The 21,875-nt window shown below is 39.2% G+C and overlaps 1 protein-coding gene across 1 annotated transcript in view; it reads left to right on the top strand.

Annotated features, from left to right (window-relative positions):
* Nucleotides 1-3,916: 3,916 nt before the first annotated feature.
* The window catches only part of TARBP1 (TAR (HIV-1) RNA binding protein 1), a 34,054-nt gene continuing 16,095 nt past the window's right edge, over nt 3,917-21,875 (top strand). Inside the window, exons 1-15 of the mRNA XM_069010289.1 lie at nt 3,917-4,751; nt 4,844-4,941; nt 5,755-5,824; nt 6,660-6,808; nt 7,494-7,546; nt 9,107-9,208; nt 10,288-10,419; nt 11,461-11,557; nt 12,436-12,525; nt 13,229-13,367; nt 15,038-15,134; nt 15,429-15,604; nt 18,611-18,708; nt 19,358-19,519; nt 21,142-21,335. Coding sequence (XP_068866390.1) covers nt 3,917-4,751; nt 4,844-4,941; nt 5,755-5,824; nt 6,660-6,808; nt 7,494-7,546; nt 9,107-9,208; nt 10,288-10,419; nt 11,461-11,557; nt 12,436-12,525; nt 13,229-13,367; nt 15,038-15,134; nt 15,429-15,604; nt 18,611-18,708; nt 19,358-19,519; nt 21,142-21,335 — 2,492 coding nt within the window. The remainder of the gene's footprint in view (nt 4,752-4,843; nt 4,942-5,754; nt 5,825-6,659; nt 6,809-7,493; nt 7,547-9,106; nt 9,209-10,287; nt 10,420-11,460; nt 11,558-12,435; nt 12,526-13,228; nt 13,368-15,037; nt 15,135-15,428; nt 15,605-18,610; nt 18,709-19,357; nt 19,520-21,141; nt 21,336-21,875) is intronic.

Raw genomic sequence — 21,875 nt, 5'->3', positions numbered from 1 at the left:
AATGTGTGGGTGGGGAGGCAAATGAAACAAGTAGTAGAGGATCAGGAGATAACAGCACAACCACCTTGTGGAAATTGTTGTGACCAGCTTTCCCGGCTGCGTATCAATGATTTCCTCTTTCAGTTAGAACACTTCTGCCTCTCTCTCTCTTAGCAAGAGGGTTCAAGGACTTCAGGTCAAACTGGCAAAAATGAGGTGATTTTCTTCTTTCCCTTTCTCACCTCCTGTAAATTTCTTTTTCCTTACCCCCTGGCAGGGAGGGAAAGTGCTGTCTCAGAGAATCATGTAACAGCTTTGTGTGCTGCTGTTTTTTTGCACTACAGCACTGAGGAAATCTAGAAAAGAACATGGATATACGTAACCAAAATAACAGGTAAGGTTTATTGCCTGGAGCACATCTGGGCTTTTAATTTCATTATCGTGGGAGAGGGCTGTGGTGGGAAATTTTCTGCATAACTCTTTCAGAAATCTCCGATTTCCTTCTCCTGCATGCAGTGGGAGAGGAAAGAAAAGGCTGTGTTACGTACCTGGTGCCCCTAGAGATCTTAAACTGTGCAGACACACTCCCACAGCCTCCTGTAAGGAGGAAAAGTCATGCTGCAGGGTTAGCTGAGCCTTCCTCCTTATGAACTGTGCAGAATTACCTGTAAATGTGCAGTTGGTAGTACGGGGCTTTCATGAGAAGAAATGTATTTTGTGCGATCTAAAACCATCACTGAAACTAAACTTTTTAAAGACATAGATTTGGCCTGGGTTCTAATAATCTGTGGTGCCTCAGCACCTTAGAAGGGGCTTTATGGCAACAGCATAACACATCCTTCCAAAACTGTAAGTGGGGGTTTCCAAGACTTACAGTTGTCTGTAGTTTATACTGTAGTTTTGTCCATAATCCTTTTCTAAGCTAACCGACCACTGGAATGATCAACCAGAAATTTTTCCTAGTACAGAATTGCCTGTTTGTGTGATCACAGGGGAAAGCATTTACATTAGAACAAATATGCATTTGTCCAAAAGAAAATGCAGCTAATAAAGGCCCTGATTTTTCATTTACGAGTCCAAGGAAGGAATCAGTCCTCTTGCATTACTAAATTGGTGAGGAATTAGGGGTCCTGATGAAAACCAATAGACTATTACTGTAAAGCATTTAACTTGTAAAATCAGCCCAAATTTGGTTAACTTGTTATTATGTGCTGGAAACCCAAACCATCAGCAAAGGCACTGTTACAAAGTTCAGATAAGAATCAACAATAATATGTTTCTCATCTTTTTCCTGCCTCTTATAGGCTTAGTAATAGTATTAAATGACACAGAGAGACCCTGGTTAAGTGAGAAGAGTGTGAAGTAGGCTCTACATCTGGAGTTACAAGGAGTTGAGAATTATTTTGTGGCCTATAGATAGAAGTGGCCTGTGAAGGGGACATGTTCAGACTGGCCATTTATTTCAGGGCTCTCTGCAGTTGTGGTGGACTGCTTTTGATGCCTCAGGCAATTCCTCTTAGTCTCACATTTTTAAGATAGACTAATCTGATTGAGGGAGAATATCTTGTATGACAGAAATAAAGAAAGTATCTACAAGATGTCCTCTCTAAAAATAAAAATAAAATTGCAAGCTATTTCAGCCTTTGATCTAGGCTGTACGCTGAGTTTGGAGGGGACCTGGAGAGGTCAGGGAATACAGGATACCTTATAAATAGGAGTGCAGAGTACATGAGAGATTGGCAGGTGTGGGATGTTCTGAGTGCTGAGGCTGGTGCAGCAAATCTAGGCTGAAAGGGCTTTGGGATCCTAGAAGTGGCTACAGGTGGCAGGATGGAGGCCTATGAGCAGGGCTGGCTTAGGAAGAAGAAAGGAAGTGGCTGGGATAAGCTTGGAAAGTGGAGAAAACCGAACATGGTCTTTGGTGATGCAGGGGTTGTGTTGGAATTCTAGAGCTGGAAAACACAAATTTAGGGTCCTAGCATGAAGACACTTAGCAACTGTGTTATGAAGGTGTAAATGGTGTGGTTCCTGACATCAGAAAATTACAAAACACTGCTGAAAATTACAAAATGCTTGCTCATTTTCTCTCTCTTAACTCCATATTCACCTTTCTGGCTTGTTTTTGTTTGTTTGTTTTGTTTTGCTGTCATAATGTTCCACTCAGAAGCTCCCCAAGCCCAATCTCCCCTTTGTCTGATAAGACAATCTACAATGGAACAGTTCAAATGTAAATGCTGTTGTTTAACTTGGTGTAGTGAGATCTTATATTTGGCATCCCACTGGGATAAAAATAAAGGCAAAGCAGAATTCAGACAATAATGGAGAATTCAGACAACAATCCAGCACAACACGTAGTACATTTGATTCTGTTTTGATAGCTAGTTGTTGTGCAGACCTTTAACTCTTCATTTAGTTAAGTGTTACAGATGCCAAGAAGGGAAGAGTAAAACTATAATAAGAAGTGATACCCTGCTTGGCACTGTTTCAAGCCTAATAAAAGAAACCCCCACAATTCATCAGACTGCATGCTATAAGTGGAAATGGAAAAGTTACTAAAGAGCAAATAGAAAAACAAAATATATTATGGCATGTAAGAGATTTACACTGTAAGCATCCTATTTACTAACGTACATTGTAATAATTCCTCCTATGAACCATGTTTCTGTGTGTGTGAAACAAAGTACTAAGTTTTACTTTACATTTGAGTAAAGTGTGTCATTTGAACTGTTTTCTTGAGCTTTTATTAGATTCTGTAATATATGTGTAACAGAACAAACGAAGAGTGGTAAGGCACATGGATCCCGTGTTAGCTACATGGTTTGAAAGAATTCATTTCCATCTTCTTTTTTCCAGAATATATTGCATATATAATCACAGTACAGGCCCCATTCTAATAAGAAAATCCAGTCATTTTGTAATAAAAAACTCTCAAGGATAAAATAATTTGTAAAAATGTTTGGGGAAAATGGATAGCCAGGAAAAGGAGAGACTACTTATGTGATTTGGAGAGGAGTGATCAAGTGGAACCCCACTTGGAAAACTTGCAGTAAACCTTTCATCTTCATTAGATTCTAAGCAACTACAGCTTGGCCAAGGTAATGCCCACACCCATTGTTAACCATGTTGTATCCGTGCTGCTGTACAGGGAATTTGCTATTCATTGCTTTCACAAGAACAGAAGGTTCCAGGTTTGCCTTTTCCAATGACCACAACTTCTAGGAGAGTAGTTTGTCACCGCTTCTGATGTGCTGATCTCTAAATTTTTTTTCATGGGAATTGTAATCTTGCATACTGAATTTACAGGTACTGGAAATTAGCTTGATTTTCTGAGTTAGGCTTTGCCTGCACCGGTACATTGAACTGCACAGGAGTTGTTCTCTGGCCTCAGTGCTGGTGGCCTGGGCCCTTCAAACAAGCCAACAGCACAGAGCCAGCATCCAGGAATGCCTCTGACCTGAGGCATATACAAGGCATTCAGGCAAACCTCAGGTACGCTGTGATGAAGACAGTGACTGCTTTTGGCAACTTCTTTTGGCATAAATGGTTAGAGTATGACAGGTGGGAAGACGGGACATTTTGTGTATTACTGCTGCCTGATCTTGCGTTGTAATGCGCATGAAGAGTAGAGAGAGTTTCTATGGCACACAAGGCTGGAACTTCACCCCCCCCAAGCGGGATACTCGCACCTGGGGTATCTCCGTTAGGCCTCCTGTGTTGGGCCCATGAGAGCACACAGTGGGCCTCGTTGTGCTTAGCAGACACGACGACTGGGAACATTCATGCAGACGGGTTTTGACCGAGAGATGAAGAATATTTTAAACGTACACACGCAGACAAACCAGTCAATCACACGAATTTTTCGCCTCCCGCCGCCCCTCCTGGGCCCCGCCCGCCCCCGCCTGCGCAGCCGCCGCTCCTCCTCCGCCTCCCCCCCGCGATGGAGGTGGTGCTGGCGGACACGCTGCTGTCCCGCTGCGGGGACCGCGCCGCGCTGTTGCGGGCGCTCAGCGCGCCGCTCTCCGCCGAGCGGGCGGAGGCGCTGCGCCTGCTGCTGCAGCGCCTGGCGGCGGGCGGGCCGGCGGCGGGCGAGGCGGAGGCGCTGCGGCGGGCGGCCTGGGAGGTGGCGCTGGAGCGGTGCCGGCCGCTGCTGCGGGGCGGGGAGGGCGCGGCGGGGTGCGGGGAGCGGGTGCGGGCGGCGCGGGCGGCGCGGGGCGCGCTGCGGCACTGCGTGCAGCTCTGCGGGGCGCCGCTGGCAGCGCGCCTCGCCCGCGACGCGCTGGCCGAGCTGGCGGCGGGCGGCGGGGCGGGCGCGGAGGAGGCGGCGGTGGAGGCGCTGGTGGCGGCGGCGCCGCGGCTGGAGGAGCCGGAGCTGCTGTCGCGGTGCGTGGCGGCGGCGCTGGCGCTGGTGCGAGAGGAGGGCGAGGGCGAGGCGGCGGCGGCGCTGGTGGCCGGGCGGCTGCTGCCGGCGCTGGGTGGGAACGGCGCGGCGCTGCCGCGCGTCTGGGAGGGGCTGATGGGCGCGGGCGGGGCGCCGCGGGCCGGGCGGGCGCTGCTGGCGCTGAGCGCCTTGGCGGACGCGCTGCTGCCGCGGGGCCCGGCGGGGCCGGGGCTGGACGCGCGGCTGTGCCCGCGGTTCTGGCGGCTGGTGCAGGAGGGCCTGACGGAGCGGGACGGGCTGTGCCGCAAGCGGGCTCGCTACCTGCTGAAGCGAGCGCTGGACCTGAGCGGCGGCCAGCGCGCCGAGCTGCGCTGCCCCCCGGACGGCGAACACGGTACGGCCGGGCGGGCCGCGGGAGGGGCAGCGCGGCCCGGGATGCGGAGCTGGCCGAAACGAATATCTTCCATCTTTTTTCTTTTTTCTTAGAATCGAGTCTGTTTTGGTGGTCTGCTGAGAAGAACGAGCAACTCCAACAGTTTTGGGAAACTTACATTTTGATAATGGAAACTTTGGAAGGAAACCAGGTAGGAGCGCCTTAAAATCTGCCCATCCTAGATAGACGTGCTGCCTCACTTGTGGCACGTATGAATGTTCCTGTGGGGCAGAGTATTTCCAGTGTTGGTGATTGAGGGTATCTAAGTCAGCGTTAAGTGGAATATTTTTGTTTCAACTCTTAAATACTTAAAACACAGCATGTGTCATTCATTGGGAATAAATTCAGAACTCTGTCATCGGAATACGTCTTGTTAATGCAATGGCAAAAACGTGGGGTGCAGCTAACTGCAAGAGCAAGGTAACCAGCTTAGTGAAAAATCCAGTGATTGCACTTAATAACCTCTCTTTGGTAGAGGGGATTATGTCTGTATGGTGAAGTACCTGTAGCCATGGATTAAAGCAATTTTTTGGGTCCGGTGTACTTAGCAGAAAGATTCCTGTTGACTTGAGGCTTCCATAATTGTATGGTATCGTGGTGTTAACTATTAGTAGTGTACCCACCTCCCTGTAGTTATTTTATGTTATTTGTATATGGTTGTCCTGCAACTGAAAACCTGTTTATTTAAATTCTTAGTTTTAGATATTTGTGCTGTTTTACTTTTGAGGAAAGGAATGGTTATTAGTAAGTATCATTCTTAAAATATGGTAGCGCTGATGTATCAGTTTTTCTTCAGTGCTAGACTGCATCTGAGTGTTGCATACCACAGGCATTGTAGGTTTTATTTAAATGTACTTCTCTTGTCAATTGCTATATTAATGTTATTGATAGTAAATTCTAGTCCGAGTAACTGACAGCTCCTGGGTTTGAGATATAAACTGTTTACATCTCACTTGCATTTCAGATCCACGTTATAAAGCCAGTCTTACCAAAACTAAACAGTTTATACGAGCTTGCCATATCAGGGGATAAAGGTAAGATGGACCTTTTTCTATTTAATCTCTTAAATATTAGTCAGTTAAGTTACACTCTTTATGTTTTCTTCTGTTTAGTAGCAGCTTTTTGTAGTGTTTTGTTTCTCAAGTTAGGTGTTTTCTGGGTGGCTGTTCCAGTTTTTGTGTGTCTGCTCTATGCATAGGTTGTTTGGCAAACATGCATAGGCACTGGCCACTCTGCTGTGAGAGGAAATCCGAGCATATATTTGTTGCTTACTATATTGTCTTGAAATACTATTTTTCTGCTAGAAAAGCCAAATAAGTGGTCATTTTCCACTGTGTTTTGCTCTACTTAAGACAATGTGAAAATACAACAAACACAGAGATTTTTGGGGTTGTAGAAACCAAGTCACCTGCACAACTTTGTAAAAGGGGAAACCCTCCACCCCCCCCAACCCAACTTACTAGAAGTGGGGAGAGAATAAAGAATATGAGTGCTGAGACAGTGTGTCTAGGGCACACGAGTACATGTGATTAGCTAGTGCAACATGTTAGAGACTGGTAAAGCAGAAAGACCACTAATGTGAAACTTTTGCCTGGAAATACATTGGCATAAATAGAGTTGCAGAAAGAAGGATGTGCCATTTGCACTTCTTAGTAATTTTAATTTGTAACTAATAAAATAGAGAGTAACTGGAGAAAACGGTATTAATTTTTAAAATTAGATTTAGCAGGATGTCTTTATAAAACTAATAGCTATAGTCACCTTTTTGAAATGTCCTGTACATAGATTATAATGTCATTATGTTACATGCTAGTGTGTCACTGTCATTTCTGTGTCAGTTTAGTTTAGAAGAATTTCTTTTTGTAACAGGTTGTTGGCTGTTTCACCCATCGTGGCATATGTGCATTTATAGACGAATGTTTGAGAGTGAGAATAAAACATTGACTAAGGAAGGCATTCTTCATTTTCTGGAGCTTTATGAAACTAAGCACCTTCCAAATTCACTTGGTTTCTCAGAGGTAAGGGTGTTACTCTTACTTGCCTGAACAAACGAATTTTCTAATTTGTAATAGATCTTAACACTAATTGCTTCAGTAGTTGGAATTGGACACATTCTGTCTCTGTAGTATAATCAGTGTATCACTGTATCCCATAAAACCCCCACACTTTAAAATATTCTCTATGTGGGAAGAAACATTAAGGCTTAGAGGTTTGGGGTTTTTTTTATTACTATCACGTGTATTGACTGTCCAACCAGCCTACAATTTAGTAAGGAACGATCTACGTTATACTATTTAGTCTTCACAGGAGCTTCCCCCTCAGAAGGTAACATTCCTGAGTTATACAAATTAAGTCAGCCTTAATATGCACCCTAAATCTTTTTACCTGTGTTGGCTCTTCATCGTTCTTTTATTTCATGTTTAAATCTATTTTCTCTATCTGTTTCCCAAAAGGATTTTTTATTTGCCTGCATCTTTCCACAATACTCTGTGAAATGTATGTAGTGGGAAAATCTCATTCCTTGTTTACTTTCCTGGTGCCCCTTCTCTTTAGTTTCTTCCTCTTTTTACTTCTCCTATTTACTATTAACAAAAGTATTCCCTGATTCCTGGCTCTATCCTTTAAAGTCTGGTGGGATAAGTCTAGCTTCTATGTAACAGTGCCTTGGAAGTGTACATTTAGCCATTATTTCTTTTTTTTTAGTTTGTTATTGGACCACTAATGGATGCCCTTTCAGAAAGTTCCCTCTACAGCAGGTAAACTACTGGTTTAATTAATCATTTATAATGTCTTGACTGCTGCAAATGTGTTCTAATAGTACTGGTTTAAGTATGTGGGTAAAAGCTAAGGAAAACACATTAATGAAAAAAATGGTGCTGCTAAACTTACTGACAGGTAGAGAGTTTTTCAGGAAAGGTGAGTGGCTGTGAACAGATGAAGTATGTACAATTTGATCCGAGTAACAGCAACAAAGGATGCCTCAAGCTCCTATATTGCATCTTGTTTTGAAACATTAATTTGTAAGTGAGATACAATAAATGAATAACTTAGCGAAGTACTTTTTTATCTTCTTATTTTCTTGCCACACAGACTGCTCTAGTTGTTCCCAATTCATAGCTGCTGGAAGTGGGTTTTTGCAGGAGACTGTGGCTGACAGATGACATTGATCCTCGTGGTGTAAATATGTAAAGAACAGAGGAAAGATAGAGGAGTTGCAGGTTGCTACACATTCAGTGTAGTGATGGATGGCATTCAGTCCTTCAGTCCATGCTAGTTGCATGGAGAGTATTGAGAGAGGAATAAAGTGCTAAATGCACTTTGTTATGACCCAGGGTAACGGAGGTTCTTGTTGATCGATCCCTTGGAGTGGATTAGAGTGAATGACTGGTGTATTTATATATGGCAGGTTTATTTCAGAACAGTTTGGTTCAATGAAAAGGAGGTGTGTAGCCATTTTGGTTGTTGTCCGTAGAAATGTAACAATATAAAAATAGAAAATATCTATAATGAAAAGAAAGAGAAGATAAGAGTAGCTAGTGCAGAGGAAGGATATCACCATCTGTGGATCCAGTGACAAGACTTAATTGTTGGAATTTTCAATGCCCCTTGGTCGAGTTGATGGTCACGGTCTTAATCTAGTGGGGGAAGGCCATGAAACAAAGAGTTCAAAGAGTTTAATATATGTTTATTTTTGGGGGGATAAAACCAACTGTCACTGGTGATAGTGGGGATTAGGTGATGATGGATGAAGTGTAGTCAAAATAGATTGTTTCCTCTAATTATGGCAGGACAGATGTGACCTCTACAGGCACTTGGCAATAGTTACACATTTCTCATCTTAGCTGGCTGCAGTATCTTTCCATGGACATGCACAGATGGGAATTCAGAAGGTGAAGCAAGTGCCAGGTGTTTCAGGGTGTATGTTAGATCTGTGTTGAATCAATACTTCATAATCTTCTTAAACTTCTCTCTTAGCTTCTGTGTTTCTGCTGAAGCATGTTGGCATATGTAGAGGAGGGTGCATATTTGAGTATACCAAGAATATACAAAGTTGTCACAGTTAATGTCCAGCTGAGAGAAAGCTATAGAGTCTCTTGACTGATGCTAATCTTTGATAGCCAGGATCCTGAGACTTCTCATGAGACATAGGTGGTCTCTGTTGGTCTCATGGAGTGCCACTGAATGACACTTTGTTTTTGTTTTGGGGCAGTTCTAAACATTCTAAATCTGTTTGATTTTAGATTAAATCTGTTAACATCTAATCCTAAAGCTGTTAACATGCCAGTTGCATCAAAACATGTTTTAAAACCCAACAGGACACCAGGTCAATCAATAGGTGCTTGTCCTCCTTTGGGAATAAGGTTACAGAAGTTTTTGGCTACTTATCTCACTCTTCTTCCAGAAGAAGAAAAAGGTAGGTTTCAGTCTCACCTTTATCTTTTTTTAAATAAGGAAACCAAATAAAAGCTATGGAGCCATTTTTTGTATGTCATGTAAGCATTTACTTGAGAGAAAAAGGGAGTAGTTGTCCTGACAGTGGACTTTACAGAGAAAAGGCCTTGAGGCAGTCTAAGGGATCCTGCAGTACTAAGCTACAAAATTGTTCTAGGGGTAAAATGAAGCAGATTTCCTTTTTATTAATGGAAAAATAAAAAGCCCAGACAAGTTTCTAAGATCTGAAGTGAACAGTACTTGCAGATTCTTTTTTCTTTATCTGCCCAACTTTTTTAGTCATGACTTGTGTAATGACACATTCAAAAGAGCCAGGCCAAGTGCTGAAACAAAATAAGGATTCTTCTATTGTGAAGCTGGCTGGGGAAGGATTTCTGAGACTGTTTCAAATTTTGATGCTAGTATAGGCTGACATGAAGGCAACCAGGATTTAATACCTGGTCTAATTGGATCAGATAAGGGTAGAATCAGCTCTCTTCAGCACCCTATATGTACAGGTGTATTCTGGTGGAAACACCTTATATATTTGTAATGCCTTAGGTGCCCTGTTTCTCTGTCATGTCCCAAGGCATGTATTTCATCACTAAGTGGGAGGGTGTGTGATCAGGAATCCTGAGATGGGTAGCCTGCTTCCAGAAACTGTACATGTGGTGGCTTATTGAGGATTGCTCTGCCCATTCCAGCATCCATTAAACTGGTTGAATTCCTATGGTCAGCCATTTCACAAACTGAATAGCAACTTAAAAAAGGCATTGATTAGTTCTCAAAACAATCGAGAATTAAAATTCCATTCCTGAACATGGTGATTAGTGCAGATTACCAAAGTCTAAACTAGGTTTATTTCTGGTTATCTCCGAATCATATCACCTTACTGACGGACTTCTTTGGAATGTAATTTTTTTCACTGAAATAATTAGGAAATTATTCTGGTGTCTTTAATTGTCAGAAATTATAATAACACTTCTGCTGGAGTTCATGTTATTTGAATGCACTGGAGAACACAAAATCACTCTGGGTTGTTTTGTTTACTTTTATTTTAAGGTAGCTTCCTGTTAAAATTTATTCAGAAGATGACAAGTAGGCATTGGTGTGCTGTTCCTATTCTGTTTCTTTCTATGGCTTTGGCATCTATCCCTGTGTGTAAAGTACTTGGTGCTGAAGGACTTCATGCTTTAAGGTAAGTATACACTCCACTGTGTTCTTACAGCATTTTTCCAAAGAAATGTGCTGACAGTCTGGAGAGCCAGGATTTGATTCATGTTCGTTACTTCTGAAGGGATGGCTGTGCATGGGAATGGAAGGTTCTGTCTCCTTTATGGCTACTTTTCAGAGGAAAGCAATTAAAGAATCAGTGTATTTCTATCTCTCTGTGAATTAAAAAAAAACCAACTGAGTTTTTGCATTTTAGATCTTCATAATTTCTACTTTTTAGGATATTTTTTTCCTGGTCTTTCGCACTTCCTGGTTGATAGATATCACACTTCTTCCTTTTCTTCTATTTACAATACAGCCTGCTTTAACAGCAGTTGAGGCTATATCAGGGGTATAGCCACAGCCCACAATGCTGGAAATGGAAAGATTTCTAAATAAAAGGCTAGGTAAAAGTTCTTGGCCTCATTATTGACCTTAATCACACTGATATTTCCTAAGTGTCTGCTTTCACTTCCTAGAGCCACTAAAAATCAGTTGTCATCCCAGTTTAATCAAATCTGAGCTTTAAAATAAAATCTTAATGGTGGTTGAAGGACTATTGGATAGAAGCAGTTTACAAAAAGAAAAAAAAAATGTTGGACATGCCTTTGCTGATAAAAGATCCCTGAAAGTTTCTTTCAGTTTCGTGCTTGAGTGAGAGTTTGATGGCAAACATTTGTATACTTGTTACAGATAGAAATGGTAGTATTAAATTATCAGTTTGAACTGATGTGGTCATGGGGGTTGTTCCTTTAGTTTTGGTTTTGTTCTTTCTTCTCCCCCTTTTTGTTTTGTCAGGTTTATGCTCATCCAAGTTTCATTAGCGGTTTTGGAAAGTACATGTAACAGTAGTCTTGGTTCTGGATTGTTTGTGGTCTGATCAGGCGGTGTTTGTGTCATACTTAACAGAATATGTCTGTTACATGCAATCTAATGTATTTTAAATGGTTAATAATTAGAAAATATGTGAAAATGTTTACATTTTTAAGTGTGTGTTTTATGCAGTGTGTATTTTTCCTCTTTGCAGAGATGTCCTCCAGTGTACTATGATTACACATCAGATTTTGTTGCGTGGAGCTGCTCAGTGTTATCTTCTTCAAACAGCTATGCATTTAACAGATGTGGTCAGTTTGGGGTTTTGTGTTTTATTTTGTTTTATTGTTTTCTTCTTCCCTGATGTCATAGAAACCCTGTAACACTTTTACAGGGCCAACAGTATTCAAAAAATTGCTACATACAGTATTTTTACTGATTTTGCTGGATTTGCAATTTTTTTTTAGTGACTATTTAAATTGTGCTATGTAAGTATGGTATGCTTCTGTTACCTTTGGTTTTCATAAGAAGTATTTTTTTTCATTAGCTTTTATGAGTTGATGTTTTGTTGTGGGGTTTTCATGTGCTAGTTATCATAACAGGATATTATTCCATATCTACCCTATAAACTCAGGTTTTAACAGATAGAAACTAAATAGACTTTTCTGTAGTACCTAATAATAAAAGTATTCATGATACCAGACTGATAAACTACCATTACTGTTGAAATAGCAGGACCGTAGTTATTCAGTAATCGAAGTATTCGTGTTTGGTTTGTTTTATAGCTTGCTTTCTAAATAAGTAGTCTTCCTGTTGTGTGTTATGGCTGTAAATGTAAACCTGTCTCAATTTCTTTCTAGAGATGCAGAAATAGTACTTACGAGCGGCTCTTAATCATTTATCTACATTAATGTAAAAGGTATCATCAGTGAATAGCACCCTTCGTACAGTCATTCATTTATTTTCAGATAGGCTTTAATACTTGGGAAATTAGGTTTTGTTCCTTGGTACAGATAAGTTGGTCCCAAAGGGGCAGAAATGAGTCTGCATCACGAAAAGGAAAAAGTAAATTTCTTTTAAATTTTCTTTAAAAACTTGCCAGATAAAGGCAAACTTCTTGAGTTGTCATATAGATATTATTTGTTGTATTTTATGTTGGTAGCTATTGTATTTTGATTAATTTCTTCAGGAGAAAGTGTCCTTCCCAGAAGTTTCAAGCTTTCTTCTGTCCCTTAGACCAGAGGAATCCCTAAGGAGAGATACTTTGTTGTGGACAGAGGTGAGAACTGAAGCTGGTTTTTGTTCAATAAACCCATCACTGGTAGAAATAGCAGGATAATCTCAAAGGGAAGAATGTGCATACCATGTAAAGTGAGATTGTAAGTCATAAATTTTCACAGGATATGTATTTTGTGTCTTTGCGAGATGTAAAATGCTGTGAATAAAAATTCAAAAATGAAATAATTTTTAGTATAGTATATACTGGAGCCAACTGATCACGTAGCCATAATGTTTGGTTACTTGTAGAGCCATATAATGATAAAGGGATTTTTTTGCTCAGTGTCTTCTTGTTGTGTGTACTGTATGTTTCATCTTGCTCCATTCACTTTTAGCATACAAGTTAAAAAGACAAAATGCTGGTCTCACTAGACAACACTTGATTGGAAGAAGCCCTTTTGAGATAAGGGAATTTTTACTAGTTTTGCTTAGTTTTAAAAGTTCTTGTTTTTCTTATGTTGGTGCCACTGATTTTTTGTGGGAGCTCTGAGTTACCCTCTGGAAGGACATTTTTCTGTGTGTAGTTAGAAGGGAGCAGTCTGCTCCGGCTCAAGGTAGCTGTGGTGAGCACCTCTCGCAGCGTGTGCATTTCCTGCTGTAAGAGTTTGTGTTTAACAGTGCCCTGGTGTGCTGCTGTTAAGTCAGTGATGTCAGTGCACCGCTGCCAGATGTGGTCAAGGAGTAACATACTGTTCTTAATTCAGCTTTGCAGTTGGTTGCAAGTGAATGACAGGTGCTTCAGGAAGTCTGTAACCTCTGATTTTGAACATCAAGAGACATCATCATTATGTCAATACGTACGCAGTCTTTTGGGAGAGTACCTTAAGACACCTGCATCTGAAAGTAAGTTAAATGTGTATTGATAAAAACCACTATTTTAAAGATAATTTTAAAATAAATTACAACAATCCCTTGGATTTTAGAAAAGTTGTCTGTTTTTTTGTATTGTATCTGTTCAGGTTCTGCCCAACCTGTCTATTCACAGTTCTTAAGTTTGAACCTTATTTTTTAATTCCAGCTTTCCTCCCTAAATTAGTCCTGCAGTATTAACTGAACATTAAGTCTTAATATTCAGTTTTAATGCTGCCCTGATGCTTGTCCATTAGATTTATTTTGTCACTCTTTTGATGGTATCTGAAATTGCTGGAATGTGGGGGCAGAGGAAAGCGCAAGGGAATATGAACACACAGATTCTGTCACCTTTCTCAGTAGAGCTTTGTAAAATGACCAAGTATTTTTAGAGAGAGAGAGGCCATGGAGTGAGGCAGCTTCTCAACAGCTCATTGCACACCCTCCTGTGTTGTTACATCCTTTTGATCTTGGACAGCTTGCAGCAGGTGAGCTGCCACATGTTATAACCAAGGAAGGTGCAGCAAATGTGCAGATAAATTCCAAAGGGCCTTTTTGTTCACTGATACATTTTAAATGATTACCACGTCGGGTTAGTGTCTTCTTTCAGATACATTGAAAGGAATGGCAAATTGATTTTTTTAAAAATACTTCAACTTTTGTGTGGCATTCACAATCATAGTGAATTTTATAGTTCTATTTTGTCAGAAGTCAAAACTGAACACGTTTAAAGTATTATACATACAGGAGATAAAAAAGCTAGGTCAGAGTTTGCTAATGATAAATAGCTTCAGAAGCTTCCTGCAGACCAGGAAACTTCACGTGATTGTCTTATTCCTAGAGAAGTTGCAAGCAAATTCTCTCTGTTGATACTCCAAGGTAAATTCACTAAAAATTTTGGCAGATCTTCTCTCCTTCCTGAAATGTTTGTTCAGTCCTTGGTCTGTATTATCTGCAATTCCATGGCAACCATCTGCATTTCACTTATAAAAAGTGATGGTTTTTAATCCTGGTTTTATATGAAACTTAACTAATAAGCAGTTCTTTAGAGGGAAAAAAAAAAGGAACCATGTCCAGCTGCTTGAATTTGACCTCCAAAGTGTGTTTTTCTTTCTGAATTTCCAAAGCCAGAAACATACCAGTTAGAAAACCCCTTAAAACAAATCTATGTACTGCTATTTAAGAAACAATTTTATAGCTATGATGATGTAGTTCTTCATTAAAGACTGATAAAAAGAGAAACTTCACTTGTTTTTTTTTAAATTTCCTTTTTACAGAACAGTTTTAGTTCTTTATGTAACTACTGTGGTCAAAATCACAGCTGATATTTCTGATAAAGTGTAGTGGAATTACATTCTTCATTAAATTCATTTTAATATGCTAATGTGTTTTTAAAAGCAATGGAGGAGTCTGTGAACTGCTACATAACATATGATACTACATAACACATTGCCTAGAATTTACTTGAGCATAAAGGCCAGTTGTGTTTGAGTTTAATTTTTATCTAGATAAAGAATACAAAAAGTTAGTAGTAATACGCATGTTAGCATGAATTGTTTTTGTGCTATTATTTTATTAAAGTAAGTTACAAAACCAGAAGTTTTAGAAATTAATACAAAGGTATTTTTTAGTTACTGTGGAAACCTTAAAATATCTTTAATCAGGAGAAAATTGCTTTATGCCTGACTGGTTTGAAGCTAAGCTTGTCTCCACAATGATTCTGTTGGCTGCTGATGTGGAGCAGATGAAGAATAAATACAGGTAAGTATGAAATACCTTATTTTTTACATTTCTCTCTTTTTCAATCCCCTCACTCCTGAAGGATCCAGTAGAAGCCTGATGAAGTTGGGAAGCTGTCCTCTTTTCTCTGTAGACTTTTGATCAGCCTGATCATTCCTTAGGCCTTGTCAAACTGTTGCTGCAGACATAGTGGGTAACATTCTAAAGATACTTAAGTGTCTTGGAAACGTGTCCTATTTATTTCCATAAGTAACTTCAGCACTTAAGGCAGATACTCAGAAGAAGACTTTCTTTTTAATTTTTGTTTTTGTGTAGTGGAAAAAGCAACATAGAGTGGATTGAACTAGAGGCTTTCTTGAACCCTCTTCTGGATGTCTTGATGAAACTTGGCAGTAATGCTTACATACCAACAGTGAAAACAGATAAAAGCCTTCAGCTTCTCTTGAAGTTATTGCAGACCCGTTGGTTAAAATGTTCCAATTCGCAAGATGGTTAGTGACATCTTCAGTCTACTGTGTCTTCTGTTCATTTCAGTCTTAACTACAGCTAAACTGTTTTACAGCTACATTGTCAAACTGATACTAGCGTAGAAGTGGTAAATGTAAAGGTTGACAATCTGGCGTGTGTGTTATAAAACTTGAGCTGTGGGTCCAGTCTTGCAGATGTCCTAAGGACTGGGAATTGAGAATGGGGAAGCCTTCTGAGGAAGCTCCATTAGGATTAGATTATCAGTTAAAATTTAAAGAGTGTGACTGTATTGCAAATATTTGTAGGCCTATTCCTTGCAAACAAATGAATTCCATAAATCATTTAGTCACTTCAGAAAGAAGTTACTACAGAAACCCAGCCTAGCCTGCTTAGTTGCCACAGCCAGTCTTTCCTGAGTGCATAAAGTGATCCTGCTGGATATCCTGTTTTCTGAGTTGACTGGTAGTCTAAGAGGTGCTCAGTGAAGTACAAGCCTGGTGATCTGTCTGGCAGTGTTGGCCCCTCACAGATGGAGCACTTTAACTTGCAGACCTTTCAGGAGAGTCTGAACAACAAACTGTGGAGTCCTTACTACTCCTTTTGAGAGAACTTGGTCGATTTGTAACCAGAATAGACCTAAATGTTTTTCCTGAGAGCAAATGAAAAATTGCAGTATTATTTTCATGAATTGGGATGCTGAATGGGAACAGGAGAGATCTTGGTGTTTGGTTTCTGCTCCCCCAGATTATTTTGGGATTTATTTCAGGGTGTTTATAGCATGGAACAGAAGAGTACTTTTGGAGTGGGGAGGCTCCATATCTAGGCTCTTACTTGTAACAAAGATAGTTTCGTGTTACTCATCTAGGTTTCATATACATGTCTAAATGCAGCCCAAAATAAATGCCCACCCTCGTTTTAACAAGTGCTGTATACATTCAAAACCCCTGCGCCCTTAAATTTTAGCTGTTTGTCTGAAATTCTGAGCACTAATTATGCAGGCTATTCAAGTTCATATTGGGGCATGGTCTGTGACTGTTGAAATGGGTTCCTTGAAATGAACTAAACTGGGAAAAGTGTCCACTAAGCTACCACTGGGCATTCAGCCTCTGGCGCAAGGATAGAACGAGCCTGAAGCAGAACCCTACAAAACACATGCAAGCGCATATTAGTTTTTTGGTATCAAGAGTAAATAATTGCCTTGTGTGCCTTATTTCTTCATGTGCTTGCTAATGTACCTGCAATGGATTGCTCCTGCTTTGGGAATTTTGACACCTGACATGGCAGGTTGAGTTCTGCTAGCAGAGTTCCAAAGGTATGGCAAGGCTGAGCATTGCAGTGTCTCCATCCTTTCGAAGGTCCCTATAGGTGCTCCAGTACAGCCCATCATCAGTCTTTTGAGAGGCTTCTGAGTTGCATTGTAGTTCTAAGTTAAGCAAGGATTACTTTTCTTAAATTACTTTTTACGGTGTTTTTGTGCTTCTTCCTTCTGCACAGGTGAACAAGTAATAAATCATCTTTGCAGCTGTGATTTGAGTGTGGTGAGGGGTGGGAGGATTAATGCTGTAAAATACAGAAGTTGTGTTTCTGTGTTGATTAAATGGGAGGTGAGAAGTCCTGTTTTTCAAATGGAAAACAATAAAATGGTAGGAAATAATAAAGGAATTTAACCTTTAAAACAAAAATAATAAGTGGGAATTGTTTTATTTAAGAATATTTTAATGGGGATAGACATGCCTGGAACGCATGCTGAAATCATCAGCATTCTTCTACAGTTCTTGCTGTCTATAAACTGTTGTTAGATTTCACTATTTTAAACAGTAGGATTTTGATAATTACTATTTTTTGCTAGTGTTACAGAGCCACTGTTAAGGAATTGGGTTTTATGTCCAACATGCTTATCTGAAGATTTTATGAATATAAATTGCAGAAGATGTTTTAGTGATTTGAGACTTATGATGAAACATGATGAGAATCTGAAATAATTAAACTTGGTTCTAAACAATTTAAGCCTTAGAAATGTAGTCCAATGAGCCATTTTAGTTGGGAGCATTGAAAGTGTAATATGGATTTGGAACTTCTGGAAATATTTCCCTTTATATTTTTACTTTTTGAAGGTCTTCCATTTCATAATATTTTTGCAACATGAAGTGTTCCTCAGGGTCAGCTCCAGGAAAAACAGCTCTAGCCTCTGGATAATACTAAATACTGAGACTGATGACTGGTGTTTTTAGAACAAGGTGGCCATGCAGAGTATTTTAACTTCATTTTCATACTGAGATGTTATTTCCTTGTCTCTCAGCTAGCCCTTACCCTTGAAACACAGACTGAAGTGTGTTTGTGGTTAAATGTTTTACCAGAGTGACCTACCCTACCTCCCTTGTGTATAAACTTGTGTCTTCGTTTGTGAAATGCTATGTACATGTGGTATACTTGGAAGCCTAGCCTTTTCTTATAGAAAATACCACATTTTGTGTCATAATCTTGTATTTTCATTTACAGTGTTAAGCCTAGAAGCTACTTGGCTAAAATCTTGTAAGATCACACTATTTCCAAAGATGAATTATTCCTAAGCATCAAAAAACCAGCAAGCCCCAAAAACCAGTGTTCATGTCTATAAATACTAGGAATGGAAAACTGTATTTTTCTCACATAAAGTTAATTGCTGGATATGAAAGCTTTTGGTTTTATTAAAGACTTAAGTTCATTAATAAGCTGTTTGTGCAGATGGTTGGGAGTAGCACAAAAGTGGGCATTAAAAGCTGGAAAATTGGACTGTGGTCTTCTGGTCTTGTGTGGGTTTTGGTTCACTAATACATTGTGAGTCTCAGGAAATAATGTAATCTGGTTTGATTCTTTTCAGCCTTATGGCTTACACTGTGAAAGAATACAGAGCTGTTTTAAGTTATTTTTAGGTATTTGAATACTATTACTGTATAACTTTGTAATATAAATAAACCTGCATGATATAATAAAATTCTGAAGGGACTTGTGTTTCTGTATTTATACTTTTTTTTTTTTCCTCCACACAGATGAAGTACTGGTTTTTATCTGGAAATCTCTTGTGACACCTGTGGAGAGTATTCTTGAATTTGTTCTCCGACGGCTTACTACCGATGAGTTAAGCACTGTAAGTAATGATTATGAGACATACTTTGGTGTGGTTTTGCTTATTAACATGATTTAACAGTGTTCCTAAAGTTCATACCAAATCTTTAAACACCTCGAAAGTTAATTTGCATAGGAACACTTCTGTTACCATTTTTTGAATGGGCACAGTAAGAAGAGGGAAAAAAAAAGGTGTCTTGACAAGTAGTGTTCACTGTCTATAAACTGCATTTCTTGTTTCTTCTTAAATCTAAAGAAATCATGTATTAAGAAATCCCGAGTGTCATGTACTGCATAATATCTACTAGTACAGCTGTGGACATAAGATGTTAGGTGTTTGGAGACTTTCAGTAGTCAGCCTGGTTATCATCTTATTTGACTGTCTCTCACTGCTTGCTCATTGCTGTGGCCAGTGTTTATAGTGAAAGAAACCTGACACTTGCAAAGCAAAAGTTGAGTTGAATCAGGAGAATGGCATCTGAAAGTCAGTTTTTAAGATTTAAAAATTAATGACCTCCCCTAAACAAGCAAAACCCAAAATTAAAATTTGTTCAGTTGCAATGACAGTTGTAGTTTTCCTTCTGCTATCGTTACCAGTAGCTTTCTTCCTGATTTCAGTTGAATTTTCCTCCTCTCACTGATTCAGATTGCTGTTGTTTCCTCGCTTTTAGGTTGGCGACCTGGATCGTTGTGATCTGTACTTGACTGTAATTCCAGAGACAGTGAATTTGTGCTTGAAAGTCAACTGGAAGAAAATGCCATCTATCAAGAATTTCCTTTCATCCCTGATAAATGCATCTATTCGTAATCTTCAAGAGAGAAATTCTGAGAAGGTAATTTAAAATTACTTACAACAATAAAGATTAACATAAACCAATAAGTAGTAAATGAAATATATGCTAATATAATATTTAGATTCTGCATTGATAATTATATAGACCTACTATAAACAAAAGTTAATGTACTGCTATTTATTTATATTATGATGATATATATATATAATGCGTAATAATGTTATATCTAACGTGAAATTAAATAATAGTTTGTGTGGATGTGTATGTGCATATATATTCCCTAACACATATGTCTTTATTTGGCAGTGTAATATGAATGTAAAATATTTGTAGCTAAGATTTAGTACTTACTTTTGGTCTTTTGTATTGCATTATTTAGAAGTCTGTATAGCTAAAGTAAAATTCTTACTGTAAAAATGAACTATGTACTCAAAGATTTTTTTCCTCAAATAGGAAGTAATCTTACTGATCAAGTTACTACTAAATGAAATGCCTTTTGTGTTTGTTGACTTCAAAGCTGAAATACACAGAAAAAAAGAAATTCCAGAATCCAGCATTGCTTTGGCTTTTTCCTATAGTTATGTTGACTGTCCCATAGTTCTATGAGTTAGGCTACTATATCTGAAATGGATAAATTTTCAAAAGGTAAAGAAACATTAATAACTTCCATTAAAATGAAGGAGATTTAAATTAAGATTTGTTGGGCAGTGTAAACTTTGGTCTTATTTGGTATTATTGTTTTGTGCAAGAACAGTTAATAACACATTAAAAGATTGTAAGTATTTGATTAGCTGGGTTTGCATTCTAAGGAAACAAAGAACAGCACTTAATTTTAGTTTTTTCCTTCATTTATGTGAATTATATACTTTTTCCAGTAGTTTCAAAGTAAACATTTTCTGGTTCAAACTTAGTGTTCACTGGGTGCCTTTACCAACTTATTTTGAATTCAGGGAAATTATATTTTCATGATGATTTCTTCAGTACACCTTCAGTACAGTACATCTTTAGTTTCAAAAGAAAGAAGAAAATGCTGAGTAATTACAGACAAGATAAGGTTTTTCTGTGCTCTCGACAGCCAAATGTAACTTCTGGAGATATTTAAATAACGTCAAAGTTTTCTTATTATACGGGTATTACATGCCTATTGGTGTTTTCTTTTTAATGAGACTTTTCTATTTCATGCCTCTTTGAATATATATGTTTATCACACAAAATAACCATGGCATGGTTGTGATCTTTTGGGTGTTTGGAGCAGCCAGTGTGTCGTATTCCAAATTCCAGCTGTTGGGTTTCTGATTAACTGGACCTACATCTTTTTTTTCTAATTGCTCTCCTGCTGTATGTATGAACTGTTACCTGGCAAGACAGAAGTGTTCTGTCACAGCCAAGCTGCCTGCACTTAATGCATAAGTGACTCTAATTTGGAAGATTTATGTTTCTGTCAGTGTTTGTAACTTGTGATCGTGCTGGCACAGCCAAGCCAAGCTGTGTTAGGCACAGGGGAAGAAAATACAGAAGTAGAAGGATGCAGAGTTGCTACCTTATGATGTCTGTGGTGATACAAATAGGAAGGAGGATTATTTAAAGTATTAGTGTGTTATTTGAATCATATTAGAAGAAGTTGGTGTGTGTTTGTTCATGTATGATTTGGTTTTTCCTAGGAGCCAAAGATGAAGGAACAAATCAGAAAAGTAGCTAGCATGGCTTCACTTGCAGCTGTATGTGAGATAATGGGTGGGAAGCCGGAAACACACCTGGAATCTCTGCCTTCTGTGGATGCTCTGAAGAAATTCATTTGCTTTTCTCAATTCAATGAAGTATTAAAGAAGCCATCTTATGTTGAAGAAAAAAATAGGTATGTCTGCTAAAGCTTCAGTAATTTTTTAGAATAAACTTGATTAATGTGAAGCAGTGGTTAAGATGTTGGCTTTTCCTGTTCTTTGACAGCTTTTGGCCAAGATGAAAAGATGTACACAAACTATTCACTCAGTTGCTCTTTCGTCTTAACATCCAGATTTTAGAACATTAAAGCAGCCATAATTGATCAGACCAAAGCTTCTTTTGTTCAGTCTGATGCCTTAGGTTGTAACTTTTATATTTTTCAAATTCTGTACTGCTTAGCATGTAACTCTGAAGTTTCTTGTAGCCTGTTGATTTCTGCTCTCTCATGCTAGGTAGACATAACAAAGCCTCTCCCAGCCTGCTCTTCAAGGACACCTAGACTGTCCTAGGCCCAAAAAGTATAAAGCAAAGAGCCTCTAAAGGGCGGCAAGCAGAGGGGAAATTACATCATTAAACTGAAGCTTCAATTGGAGAATTAACCCTGATAGGCAAATAAACCAAACCTATAAAAGTGTGAAGAACTCGTGACCTGTTGTCCATCTTGGGGTCCATC

The sequence above is a fragment of the Aphelocoma coerulescens genome, chromosome 3, assembly GCF_041296385.1.
Source record: "Aphelocoma coerulescens isolate FSJ_1873_10779 chromosome 3, UR_Acoe_1.0, whole genome shotgun sequence".
Lineage (NCBI taxonomy): Eukaryota > Metazoa > Chordata > Aves > Passeriformes > Corvidae > Aphelocoma > Aphelocoma coerulescens.
The sequence above is the reverse complement of the archived record's forward strand: the minus strand, read 5'-3'. Positions and strand labels throughout refer to the sequence as shown.